The sequence below is a fragment of the Capsella rubella genome, unplaced genomic scaffold, assembly GCF_000375325.1.
Source record: "Capsella rubella cultivar Monte Gargano unplaced genomic scaffold, Caprub1_0 scaffold_8, whole genome shotgun sequence".
Taxonomy (NCBI): domain Eukaryota; kingdom Viridiplantae; phylum Streptophyta; class Magnoliopsida; order Brassicales; family Brassicaceae; genus Capsella; species Capsella rubella.
Window position 1 is genome coordinate 391,367 of NW_006238916.1, and position 14,121 is coordinate 405,487.

Genomic DNA, 14,121 nt, shown 5'->3' on the forward strand with positions numbered 1-14,121 from the left:
TATATGCCAATCTGTGCTGAGAGGAAACAAAACGTTTTACTCAATGACTGTAACACAGAAGTTTGAAACCAAAGCTGAATTATGACTGCTTTGAGTTTTTACAAGATTCAACCTTTGAGCTCAAAACTGATGCCATAAGAATTGAAAATGCAGACAAAACTGCAGCTGCGAATGTCAAGCTGGAAACATACTCTGTATGACCCCTGATTCCGGCTGGGATGTCCCAGAAAACAGAGGTGGTTTCAGTCTTCGATCTGCCAATCGACAAAACCGAACACCTTCTCTGTTCATGTTGGTGGTTTTGTGCCTGGCTTGAGCACAAGAACAAGTCTGGCTCTCCAAACTCCACTCTAGAGTATCCACTGTCCCCCAGAGGCTGGAGATGATAGAGATATAAAAATCCAATCTAATCGACAATTCCACATAATCTATAAACAAGATTTGAGATCAAGTGATCATTTACCTGATACCGAGCATGTAAAGGAAGCTTTAAACTGATTTCACCATTTTCATAATCTCTAGTACTGATTTCGACATGAATCTCAACGACAGATCTGTTCGATCTAAACGAAGGCAGCTCAAGATTCGTGTCTCCAAACACAGACACATCACTAAAAACTGCAGAAGAATCAAGATTCCATCAACTTCAAAACAGAGAAAAAATCCAAAACGCATTCATCTTTCTTTCTTGTTAAATCTTTAACCTCTGCGTTCCTGAAGACTCTGAAGCTCAAAAGGATCAGCGAAAACTCCCAAAGGCAACCGTTCAACAATCACAAGCTCATGAAGCTTCAACTCTGAGTAAAGAGGAAGTAATCTGATTGATGTAAGGAGATTACGATGTGAACCTTCACCAGTAACGTTTCTGTATTGTACCAATGAAGTTACAGGAACAATGTTTGGATCTTCAGAAGAAACTTTATCAGAACATTGCTGAAGAAGCAAGAATTTTCGAAACTCTGAATCGTTTAACGAAGTGTGTGTAGTGAAGTAAGAATCCATAATGAAACGATCAGAGATACAAAGTGAACGAATCTGATCGAAATCTCCATAACTTGTTCCAACCTAAAGCATTCAAAACATTTCGTAGATCAAAAACCCTAAATCTATGATTGTGCTGATTTGAATTCAGGTTCTCGCAAAATAAAGAGTAAGATCTCTAACCTGATCTGATGAGGTAGAAGAAATGGCGAAGCAGATGAAGATTAGGGTTAATACCGATCTCCGTTGTTGACTAGCCATTTTGATTTCAGCTTCAAATCTCTAATCGGATTCCAGAAATCTTACTACAGTTTTGATTCCTCTTCATCGATTAACACAGAGACCATTCTTTCCGGTGAAGGTACTCTCGCCGGAGATCATTTGGATGAGTTGCAGATTAAAACAAAGCCCACCACGGCCTGGTTTAGCTGGTTTAATATGGGCCTGTAAAGCCCATTAGTATCAAAAGCTCTCGTTTCCGTTTTTATGTAGTTTTCAAGTTTTTGTAATATCGAATCATGGATTAAACTGAAACAAATCGTATAAGATACTCATACTATAAAAAATTAAATGATTAAATAAAGAAAAAAAAAACGATAGGACTAAAGGAAATAAAGAGAAAAGAGAAAATAATAATACTAGAATGACACTAAAGAAAAGTGTCTTTACTTATAAAAGAATGAAAAAATATATAAAGTGAAAGCGAAAGAGCCCACGAACAAAGAAGAGTTATGATGGAAAAAAAAAACATTCAAATCTAGATTTTGTAAAAAGAAGAATCGAATTTTTCAGCTTTATAGACTTTGAAATTGAATTATCTTTGTTAAAAAACATAATTACTCACGCTCATGAGTGTGTTTATAGTGTGTCTATGATAAAATATATTCTCTTCGTTCGTTAAAGGCTTATTCATAGTTTCATACTATTTCTCTATTTATATACATATTGCTAAGAACGTTAATAAAATGGAGATAAGAAACATTACAAATGAACACTACTTAAAGTAGAGAAATCTTGGCAAAGAGAAATAAAAACAAGATTTAAATTCGAAAATGGATAAAATTATAATACTATATAAGGTATAGTAATATTTTTGATATTAATTTGGTTACTTCAAAAAAAATTAACATATATATTTGCATTGATAGATCATAGATCTGTGCCATACCAAACTTCGGGGTCGAAGTCGAAGCCAATATTAATTATCATATAGAAAAAGTGCTTTTGGTTTAGTGGTTTCTACACGAGAAAAGAGTTGTCTTAATAGTCGATGCTAATGTTTGATTTCCTTCAAGCGCGAAACACTAATCATATCAATTTGGTTACATACTTTCACTTAATCTTTTCCGAATCTTGGAGAATTACGGAAAACAAAATATATATATATATATATACATATAACCTGTTTTCAGTGTTCATTTTTCGTTGAGTTTCACGTTTACACTTAGAATTGTTAATTACGTTCGAATAATCACAATAACACACAAATATAAACAAGCTAAGATCTAAAGGATATATCATTTTGATTTGTCCAACGCTAAAGTTCTGGATTGGGATGAAAAATGTGAGTAGGTCCTTTATGCTGATGAAGATGATTGATCAATGGCCCATTCACTCTTTTCTTTTATAAAATTCTCTTCATGTACTACGAAAAATCCATAGAGAAATTCTCCAATATATAACTACTTAATTAAAAAGTATATCTCAGCAGGTTAATTTGCACCTTATGTAATCTTTATTACCCTTTAACAAGAAGAATCTTTACTTTGATTGCATCTTACAATAACAACAGTTTGCAATTATGTCTTGGAGTTTTAAGGTTTAACCAAATGTACAATATCTTAGACTATGAATTAGGAAGAGATATTACAATCTATACTATTAATTGGGAAGGACAACTTGAAGCCAAGCACCCCCAATTTAAAAAAAAAAATTTCATGAAATATATTCCAATTGCCAAACAGAATTAATGACAGCAAAAAAAAAAAAACAAAAACAAAAATTATCTATATTTATGGAAAGAAAAAATTGCACAATAACCTACTTTTACTCAAACTATTAACCAAAAAACCCACTTCTTGTTACCTCTATACTTTCCACTATGAAAATGACTATTAACCCCTTCAAAATCTTTAACTCTTTTCTTTCCTCTCATTTATCTAATTTCTTCAAAAGCTTTTATCTATTTCTCTCTCTTTTTCTAGAGTCATTCTCGTGGTTTTCTATTAGCTTTATTATCTTCTTTCTTTAGCTTCTCTCTCTTTTCTTTTACTAGTATCTTAATCAAGCAAAACAGAGGGATTTTGCTCTTTTCTATTGTTTCACTTTTTCTTCAAAGTTTTAATTTATTTTCCTGTGTTTTATGAATCGTTTTCTTTTGCTATGAGAGAAAATGTTTCTTTTTTTAATTTCGTTTACTTCAAAATTTTGAAGATTTTTTGCGTTAAAAAAACCATAGAGAGAGAGATAGAAAGAAAGATTTAAACTTTCAAGTGAATTTTTAGGGTTTCTCAAATGGGGGAAATAGCAATCATATGGTTCAACAGAGACAATTTCATATCAAAAGTAATCATAATACTAGTATGTATCAAGTTGACGAAAAATCTTCATTATGGGTTAAGCCTGGGAGACGGAGAGAGATACAATAAGCCGTTACTTTGAACAGTTTGGTGACAATAATTGTTCTTTGGGAGACACATAGAGAATCAGTTTCACGAGAATTGACTTCTACATGAGAATTGTTGAACTTCATGGACAACAAAAATGTTAGAACATGTGGACATTGCCTCGTGGACACTAATAACACACCAAAGTCACCTCGACACAACAACCATATTGTAGAGAAAGACAAACACTATACTGGTATAAGGAGAAAAAGATACTTCACGTGGATGAGATTTTGCTATGCAATTGCTCTATTTAGTATCAACCAGATGACTCGGAAATCCATATGGACATGATTGTATGGATTATAACTAACTAACAATTCAACATCAACAAAGAAATAACAATGCATAAGTTTAGATTTTAGTGTTTATGGTTTAGGATTTAGTGGTTACATTTAGGATTTAAGGTTTAAGGACATGTTGTGTACATGTTTTAGCAATTGTAAAGCAATTTCTTACTTCAACGATGCCTCTCCTTCTACCTTTTTGAAATAATTTATTTACTTTCACTCTAGATTCGTTTTCATCTTCCAATGTTTTTTTGTTAGCTTAATTTTCATATTCCATTGTTTCTCTTTTCACCTAGATACCTTGACCACATATATCCATGTGGTTACAATAGTGTGGATATGCTTGGATGTTCATTAAAATATTTTGGAGGTTAGAATGTAGTGTGTGATTTATGCTTTTGGTTTTAGAGTTAAATTAAATTGGATAAGAGTTAAGGTTTGAGATTCATGGTTTATGTTTAGAGTTTAGTGTTAAAGATTAGATTTTAAGGTTTAGGGTTTATAGCTAGTTAAAGGTATATGATTTAGGATTTAGGGTTTAGGTTCCCTCGTTGCAGCTTCAAATCCATAGGAAGCTATTGAGTTGATAAGAGTTAAGAATTTCATGTTTTGGAATTGGGATTTAAAGTTTATGGTTTAGAGGTTAGGGTATACGGTTTGAGGTTTAGGGGTTAAGATGTTTGTTTGATATTTATTTATGATTTTTTTACCAAATCACAAATTTTTTCATGACATAAGTTTTACTATGTTTTTATATTACTAAACACATAGTAATTATAAATACAAATAGAATAATACATAAACAATACTGTAACTGATCATCCACTTATCATTGAACATATGTACAACTACAAATGGATAGTATGTAATATAATAATAAATCTAAAATATGGCAATATGTATCTTGAAATGTAAAGAAAAATATAAACACAACATATTGTATAAAAAAATAGTTAGATAACTTTTGACAATAACAAGCTAAAATGAAAACAATAAAAACAAGACAGGTAAAAAGTGAGAGAGAAGAAGAGAGAAAGATAGAAGAAACGATTTAAAAACAAAAGAACTCAGCTTTTCTTTGTTTTGTTCTCTACTACTTCAAGGGCAAAAATGTCTAAAATAATTTTCAATAATATGAAAGTTACAGAAAAAGTACACCTATAGCTAAAAGTATGTTATTTGACAAATTTATATCCACAAAGTAGGTTATTGTGTGATTCACTCTTATGGAAATCATAATAATATTTTACCATAAAAAGTGGACAATTAAATTCCAAATTAAATATATGTAAACATATCTATTTTGAATATAAATAAACATATTTAATATTAGTTTAATATTTTAATATACTTTCGAAATTAATAATTTATATAGAATGAAATCTAATAAAACAAAATCATCATATATCTAAAAAACAAAAATAACATTTTTTAGAAAAATAAAACGATAAAAAAAATATGTTAGCATATGAAATAATCAACTAATCAAATTCTACATACTATATATACATAACTGATCATATCATCAAATTTTAAAAATTATTTAATTTTAAAATATAAATAAAATTTAAATAAATTAATAATTAAATATTTTTTTGCTAAAATCATGCGAATAAACATTCTAGATCACATAAATTTCTTATTTTCACATAAAAATATTCATATTCAAAAAGCAATCTAGCAATTGTAGCACAAATGATATCTACAAAACTTATCATTAATTCAATTAGTTAATGATTTTTATTTGGTCAAACAGTTAGTTAATGATTATTCTAAACTTCTTTTTCTTATTAATTTCACACAATCTTAACAAAATAAATCTTCATCCATGGCAATTTGCATATCATTACTATTATCAAATATTAAATAATTGTTTTATCAAATCATAAACTACATTTTGAGATTATAAACATATAGAATTTCTGTTAAGATTAAAACTAAATAACAAGTGGATATATCAGATTTAAATGATTTTAACGACTTATTACCAATTTTTAAATAATAAATGGATTATATTTTATGATTTAATCTAATTGAAAACAAATAAAATGTCAAATTGGGATGATATAAATGATATAATAAATAAATATCTACAAACATTATCTCACATATACGTACAATTTTAAACTATCCTTGACAAATATGATATATAAGTTTTGGATAACCGGTTGAAATAAAAAAAATTGGTAGTTATTTTTAATTCTCAAAATCTCAAAATATTGAACAAAATTCAACTTCGGACGTATAAATCTCTACTTTTGGACGATTATATGAAATTTCACATATATTAAAACTATATTTAGATACATGTAAATGGTGTTATTTATTAAAAAACAAAACTTATAGGAATGGATATGAGACGGGAACATATAATTTGGAAACAAACATTATCTTAATTATTTCTCATAAAAAACAAAACATGATTCGATATAATTGTTATGAGACACGGTCATAAAGTTAAATTCACTTTCAACTTTCAAATATAAAATTTAATTTCCACTTTCCTATTTATTTCAAATATTTAGACATGAAATGACGGGTACAAGAAGATAACGTATACTTCGGATAACAAACTACAATAAATCCATGTATTAAAAAAAAAAATACCTAAATCTTTAGAAAACAAAAAGGCTAAACACATGAATCGAATAATTGAAGAACGTAATGAGAAATAAAGATGAAACTGAAAGATCAATAAAATTAAAAATCGAACAAGGATTGTGTATGCTAGGATTACAGACAGTGCCTTGTGAATGAAAATGGTGGGAGCATGTGACTTAGATTGATAATTAGATTTTTTTTAGTTTGATAAAAATAAATATTTAAACGAGAAATATGGGTATTCCGTCTAAATCTTTTACCAAGTTTCTTATAATAAACATTGCCAAATGATTATGTTTTAAAAAGAAACGATTACGGGGCGGGGTGGGACTGGACGGGTCGGGACGAGACGGAAAGGGACATGACGAGTTTTCCATTATATACTACACATAAAACAATTCAAACTAAAGCCAAACCCAAATCCGATTTAACATGTCTAAGCATTAGTTAGAAATGTGTTGATTAGTTTAAAAAATAAACACGTAATATCACTTATCATTTTCATTTAAATAATTTTAAAATTGTATTATGTAATACAATATCTATATTTTACAACTGTATGTCTATATATAGTTTATCCAATAAATGCATATAACAAAATTTTACCAAAATAACATCTACTTGAAAAATCGTAATTTGTAAAAATAACCGCGCACATACGTGCGGGTCCATCACTAGTGTCCATTATAACCATTGTCTTTCTTTTCTTATGTGCTTTGAAAAGCAAAATTCTTTGCATGATTTAGCTATCAATAAATAAATAAAAATATGTGGAAAAAGGAGAAAACTTTTAAGGAAAGTGAGTAAAATGGGTCCTTTTTGTAGTTTTTTTGTTAACTAATTTATTCATCCATCTTCACATTAAAATAATTTCTAAAAATCGAAACCTAACTTTGGTCATATGCTTTTGAATAACTTTTTAATTTGGCAAGAACATAATAAGCTCTCTCTTCTCTCTTTCTCCTTTATATACGTGTACCACAAATTCCTCTTCAACCATAAATCTCTCTGACTACTTCATTTTCTCTCCTCAACAGTAATAAACAAAGTTTCTTATTGGATTCAAGCCAAGATCAACGTATCAAGATGTTCATCTTCCATGTGTCGAGGTTTCATATAAACATGTATATATTAGTTTGTCGTTATGCCTGGCTCCCTGTATGCCACGAGTGGATACCGATTTTGGTTTAAAAATCGGCTGCCGGTGGCGTACAAGGAGCCAAGCATGACCAGAAGCATATGATAACTCATTTGCATCAACAACTATATATGGTTTGTGTTATAGTAGATGATGTCTTATTCAATATTCATCTTTGGTGTTTATAACTTTGTGTTTTTGATCAGTAAACAGAAATAAAACCATAGTTTTGTGATTGTCTGTTTGATATGTACTACGATACTTTTGTTTGGATTCGGTTTTAGTCATATGAATAATCGTTAGTTTTTTTAAAAAATGGTTTCGTTTTCTCCCGGTTTGGTCAAGTAACTTGTTTCAAGTTTCATATGTATAGAATTTGAGTAGGGCTACAATAATCTAAATTGATTCGTTTAAAGTTACAGTGATTTGGTTTGTCCAAATATATATATATATACTAGGATTTACCCCGTGGTACACCACGGATCCATAATTTAATATATTTCTTTGCTCGATCATTTTCGTAGTTGATTTCTATAATTTAGTTTTGTATATGTTTATTTCATTTAAATTTAATATAATTTTATAAATTCGTATTATAAGTAGATTCATAGATGTATGTGGTAAACCCGCGGTACATCGCAAGACGATTTTGTTGTAAATAAAAAATTATATTTTACCTTAACCCATAAAAGATTTTAAATATAGACAATCCGCAGAAAAATATAATCATATTTATGTAAACTAAAACCCGTTCAATCATATTTATCTACAATATTATTATATTTTAAATATTTGTAGAGTTAAAATATTAATAATACTTTTAATTTTTGTAGAGTTTAAATATTTTCATTATTTTAATATTTTCTAAAACTTAAATAAAATATCAGAATTTTCAGCTTTTTAAAGTTTTAATATTTATCACATTTTCAACTTGTTAAAAAATTAAAATTTATAATATTCTGAAACTTTTTCAAATTTTTAATTTCCTTAAATAAAGAACCGGATTAAGCTAATAAATTTTTTAATTTGGATACTTTAGAAATCAAAATTCATGCTCATTTGTAGTTGTAAACATATTAGTCTTATTTATAAAGATTCTGAACTATTATATAAAATGTTCTATCTAATGTAGACGTTGTACATATATTTTTTCCTTTATTGATTGAGTTAACTACGTCCGTTTTCAAAAATTTAAATTGCAAAATGTGTGGAAAAAAATTTGTATTTTTATTATAAATATATTTTATGTAATAATATAAATTTTTTAAAAAAGATTATATAAATATATTGGAGAGAGATTTGGTTTATTAGAGAGGGATTTTAGGAAATTTTTTGATGTAATAAATATTTGGTTTCCAATTTTGGGATTTGCTTGTGATTTAATTACAAAATTTACTTTAAGTTTCTTTATTTATTCAAATGACAAGAGTTTGATTATGCAAATAATACAAAATAAAAGGTTATAAGCCAAAATAGATTTTAGTACAAAATGTACTTCAAAAATGTTAAGATAGATACTCGAGTCATTTCGTTTGTTTTTATTTTAGTCTTGGTGTAATCATTTCGTCTATGTTATGTAGCTTTACTGTAAAGTTCTTCTATGTTTGAATTTTTGTCTACTTTTTTTTTATATGAATATTTTGGGATGCACCGAACTTGAATCATTTTATTTGAATTATCATTGGCGGACAAAGTTGAAGTCTTAGGAGAAGAAACATGTTTGAGAGTGTTCTTTTGTTTTCGGTGGCAAACAGTAAACGTAACAATCAATCAGAATAATTCTGAAGAAAAAACTCAGAATTTAGGCGTTAATTAAGTCTTTAAAAGTTGAATCAATCACGGAACACTATAAATTGACGGTGAACCATTTAACATGGTTATTTTAAAACCACTTCCATATATAAAATTAACTAGTGTTTAATAAAAATAAGTTAAAGGGGGAAATTGGGATTTATACAAGGGAAATATTTAGTATATAGTTTTATGTTATTTCTTTCTAAGTTGTGTATTAACCAAAATTTTATTTGTTACGATAAGAATGCCTTGTTTTTCAAACATTTACCATATTTAAGTAGTAGGAATTGACTTTGCTAAACAGGTAGATATGTAAACATTTTACTTGTAATGTGCGACTCGATATCTAATTTTTTCGGATTTTTCAGATAGTCAGAGGCTCTTACATGTATGGATTGTGACCTACCCGCGATTGCAAGTACAAGTAGAAACAAAAAACAATAACGGATATTTAGAAAATTTTGAATTCAAGAATTTGTACCCAATCTCAAAATATACATTCTATTTAGTTTTATATAGATTTTTTTCTTTTTCATGATATTATTCATTAATCCTTGCAAATTTGAGTGTAATTAAAGCTAATTTTCTATATTTCATGTTTTTTTTTTAACAATTCTATATTTCATGTTTATAACTTATAAAACAGTTGTCCGGTCCGTGCCACGTCTACAAGGCCAAAAGATCTTTGCGTTCGTCAAGCTGCTCCTAACTCCTAAGCCTTAAGGGTAAGTAAACCAAGGCCTTCAAACAACAGAGACTACGAGAGGGTCATCACATTAATGTAAAAACCACTTTTCTCTGAAGCTGTTGTATCGTTCACACACAAGTTGTAATAGTAATCTTTTCACTTAATTCAACTCTAATGATAAACTCATAAAAAAAAGTTGATGTCTTTATCATAAGAACATCAACTCTTCATATTCTGTTTTATCTGAATAAAGAATTGTTAGATAATCATCGAAATAGCTTTCCTTTAAACTTGCACGAAAACGTAATTGTTGCAACATTACAGTATACCCTGATTGATATAGAACAATACAAAACGACTAGTGTCAAAACTAAGGAAGATGAAAGGAGTTCACCATTATGGTTTAAAGAAACCGCCTAAAACCGCTTTGCTTTCTTCTTCTTTGAAAAGCTTTCAGGGGTTCGGTTTTCTTGTTTACGCTTAGTCCCTGCAAATCGCTTTCCACCACTCTCTTTTGAACCTTTTGCGTTTGCTTTCGCCTTTCTTGCTGCAACCGCTGGCCGCTTCTGACTTCGCTGCTTCAAAGCACTGTTATTCCCAGCTTTTTTGTTGTCTTCATTGCTGCTACTTCCTCTAGGTCTCATCTTTGATTGTGCAGAGCTTTTTTGATATGGTTTCTTCTTATCATCACCGGATTTTGAAGCTCGCACACCTTGATATGATAGACTAGCTTTCCCCGTCGGAGTTGGTGTAACCACTTTGTCCTTTTGCAGTCTTTTCTGGGCCGGTGAGTAAGCTTCCGAAGGATTGCTCTTTCTCTTTGATGGAGTTGCATCAGGTTTGACTCGAGAAATCCGTAACTCTCTTTCTCTAAGCTTCAAATACCCTTTCTTGATTACGAGATTTGCAGCTTCCTGTAGTTAACAAAATAAAAGAACTCATCAGATCTAAATTGTTATCACTCTAACCTCAAAATGATCGAAGTTTACTTCAACATACCCGTGTCTTGAACAAGACGTAAGCTATTCCTTTTCCAATGTTCAAGTGCGGATCTCTAATAACACGAACAGCTTCTATAGTGTTCTCCAGATTACTCTTACCCGTAAACAGTTGATACACTTCCTCGTCCTGCATTAGAAACAAACAAAACTGAGAACCTGAGATTGTGTTTGACTATCGCAAATTGAAAGAAGATCCTTAAGACTAGTACAACTAACCTTCACATCGAAAGGGAGATTACCCATAAAGACTGTCCTCTTAGGATCATACAAATGAGCATCATCCTGACCTTTCTGTTTCTTACGAGGAGGACATGCTCTATCAACACGGACATGATTCCCAGCAATCTGAATATATCATAAGAACATTAACCAATCTACACATAACTCCTTAGACTCAACCACGGAGAACAAAAGGCGAAAAATGTTATATTACCAGAGACATGTTATGTGCCAGAGAAGCTTCCGCAGATTGCTCTGTCTCAAACACAACATAGGCATGAACACTGCAATTCCAAAGAAGATCAACATTAGAATTCTCTTCACTCAAACTTCAAAATCAAAATTGCAATATATGGTTCCAAACACAGACCTTGAAGCTTTCTCATTGATTTGTTTCAGCATTATAGCTCCTTTCCTCGTCCTCTTCGACTAATCAATCAAAAAAATCAAAATCAGAAACCATTAAACACTAAAACTCAACCTAAAGTGCTCATCTTTAAGCTATACGAAACTCACATCGACAATGGGGACAGAGCGTATCCTCACAGATTCAACCACACCAAATTTACTAAATTCCTTCAAGATGACCTTTTTCTTAACCTTCAATGGCAAATTCCCAACGAAAACAGTTCTAAGAAGCTTACTCTCATCATCAAACCCTTCTTTCGAAACCATCGTATCAGCAACTTCATCAGCTTTCTTCCTCTTCTCACCAACCTTCTTCTCCTTCTTCACCTCAACGCTTCCATACTTCTTCGTCTCGTATTCGTTCTCAATCTCATCTCTCTTCCTTTTCTTCCTCTTTGAAACCAAACCACTCCCCTCAATAACCTCCGAATTCGTCTCTTTCTCATCAACACCATCGTCCCCAGAATCTGGAGATTTCGATATCTTCTCCTTTTTAGATTTCTTCGTCTTCTTCACAGGCAAAACCGTTTCTTCTTCTTCATCGTCCCCCCCATTTCGTTTATCCCCGTTCTTCTCATCGGGAGTTGACGACTCTTTGATTTCCGAAGGTTTTTTCCGCCGGAAAGGGTTATCGTCGGAGAAAAGACTCGAAAAGCCAGAGCTTTCTCCTTCAGCCGCAGCGCCGGAGAAGAGGGTCGAGAAGATACCTGATTGAGTTTGAGATTCCGTCTCCGTTTCCTTCGATTTCTTCTTCCCCATCGTCGTTCGATTTCAATGAGACAAGAGGAAGAAAGAGAGAGAGAGAGAGATTGACGAAACCCTAAAGTTTAGACCTTTGTTTCTGTTTAACCAGAAGAAGAGCGCCATTGATTGACTTAAACCGGGTCGGGTTTAAATGATCCGAATCAGCCCCTTAGTTATTGGGCTAATAAATACACAGTGTTGGGCTTTAATCACTTTTAGGCTTCGCAATTATGTTCAATCTCATCATTCTATACACCATTACTCCAATGCAAATTTGCAATTAAACATGGACTAAGAAGATAATATATTTATTTTATTAAGAATTTTTAATTTTAGGAATTGGAGATAACAAATGATACAGTTAGAACACTAAAGAGATGTTCAATTCAATTCATTGTTTGTGGATGATGATGATGATGATAGTCCTCTAATGCAACAACAAGTTAGACCCTTTTTAGTTTTTTCGCAATCTCCTCCAAAGTAAAACCCTTTATCTATGCAATCTTGCTGACACTTGCCTGGATATGTACATTTTCCGATTCCAAATTTACAAATCGCATTCGCCTCCCCTAAGCAAAGTCATCAACCAATTTCAATTAGAGGAAAATATATCGAACGATCATGAATTTTCATTCATATCTAATACATAGTTTATACCTGAAAAGAAGAGCACCAAAATGATCAAAACTGAAGCAAAAACACAAGAAGATCTTCTACTCTCCATTTTATATTAAGTCAAGAATATCTCACCTGTGAATTGTGATGTTTTGTTTTGATTTTTGAAACTATATATAATAACAAGATTAGTTTCAAACTTAGAAAATATGGATACATATGTTATAAATTTCTTTGAAAAAGTTGAACACCAAAGGATAGCAAGAAACGTATTGTCTTGTCCCACGAACCTACTCAATTTGGTAGATAAGTGAATTTAGGACATGAAACTGTAAAATTCCCTGCAAATTGCACATATATACTGGTCAAACGAGTCTTTGACTAGATCTTTGACCTCACTTTGTGACCATATATAACCTTCATAAGTATATATTATATAAATAGTCAACTTATTGGTAGGCAAGTAGCAGTGCATACTTGAAAACACACGCACACCGGAAAATCAGAAACAATACATGATCCAGTTTGAAACAACTGATCCAAATTTTCAGGAGGATCCAAACTTTCTTTTAGTAAACACAAAGCATTCGAGAGTAGTCATAATGTCGCTAGCGCATGTTCTACACCCGAATACCCGAACGAAAACCCATCTAGGAGGCTCAAGCATCATGTATGTGCCCATATTAGTGTTTTGTATATATGCGCACTTGATAGTTTCTTTTATTGTGGATATATGATGGTGAAACATCACAGCTAGCTCACGCGAATAGACGTATAGTGTTTCAATCTCAGGTTCATAATCTTGTACTCCTTGGTTGTATTCCTTGGACATTGTGTGAAGACAACGTTCCTCTTGATTCACTTGTCATTCTGTACTAGGTAACTGTGTTTCCACAACCATCAAAGTGACTAGAAATTGTTATGTAATCCCACATTGTCTTAACATGACATAGCTTCTGATCGTGTAGTGCTTTGA

The 14,121-nt window shown here is 31.1% G+C and overlaps 2 protein-coding genes across 2 annotated transcripts; both read right to left on the minus strand.

The window, feature by feature from the left end:
• Window positions 1-17: 17 nt before the first annotated feature.
• Window positions 18-1,361, minus strand: LOC17875262 (phosphatidylinositol-glycan biosynthesis class X protein). The gene is made up of 4 exons (XM_006281943.2): window positions 1,165-1,361; window positions 705-1,065; window positions 464-618; window positions 18-376 (listed from the first exon to the last, which is right to left on the minus strand). Exons 1-4 carry the CDS (start codon window positions 1,240-1,242, stop codon window positions 80-82), a joined length of 891 nt encoding a protein of 296 aa, XP_006282005.1. The 5' UTR covers window positions 1,243-1,361; the 3' UTR covers window positions 18-79.
• A 9,060-nt stretch (window positions 1,362-10,421) lies between these two features.
• On the minus strand, window positions 10,422-12,615 carry LOC17875019 (RNA-binding protein 34). The gene is made up of 6 exons (XM_006280262.2): window positions 11,895-12,615; window positions 11,749-11,807; window positions 11,593-11,662; window positions 11,376-11,504; window positions 11,158-11,286; window positions 10,422-11,072 (listed from the first exon to the last, which is right to left on the minus strand). Exons 1-6 carry the CDS (start codon window positions 12,543-12,545, stop codon window positions 10,575-10,577), a joined length of 1,536 nt encoding a protein of 511 aa, XP_006280324.1. The 5' UTR covers window positions 12,546-12,615; the 3' UTR covers window positions 10,422-10,574.
• Window positions 12,616-14,121: the final 1,506 nt, after the last annotated feature.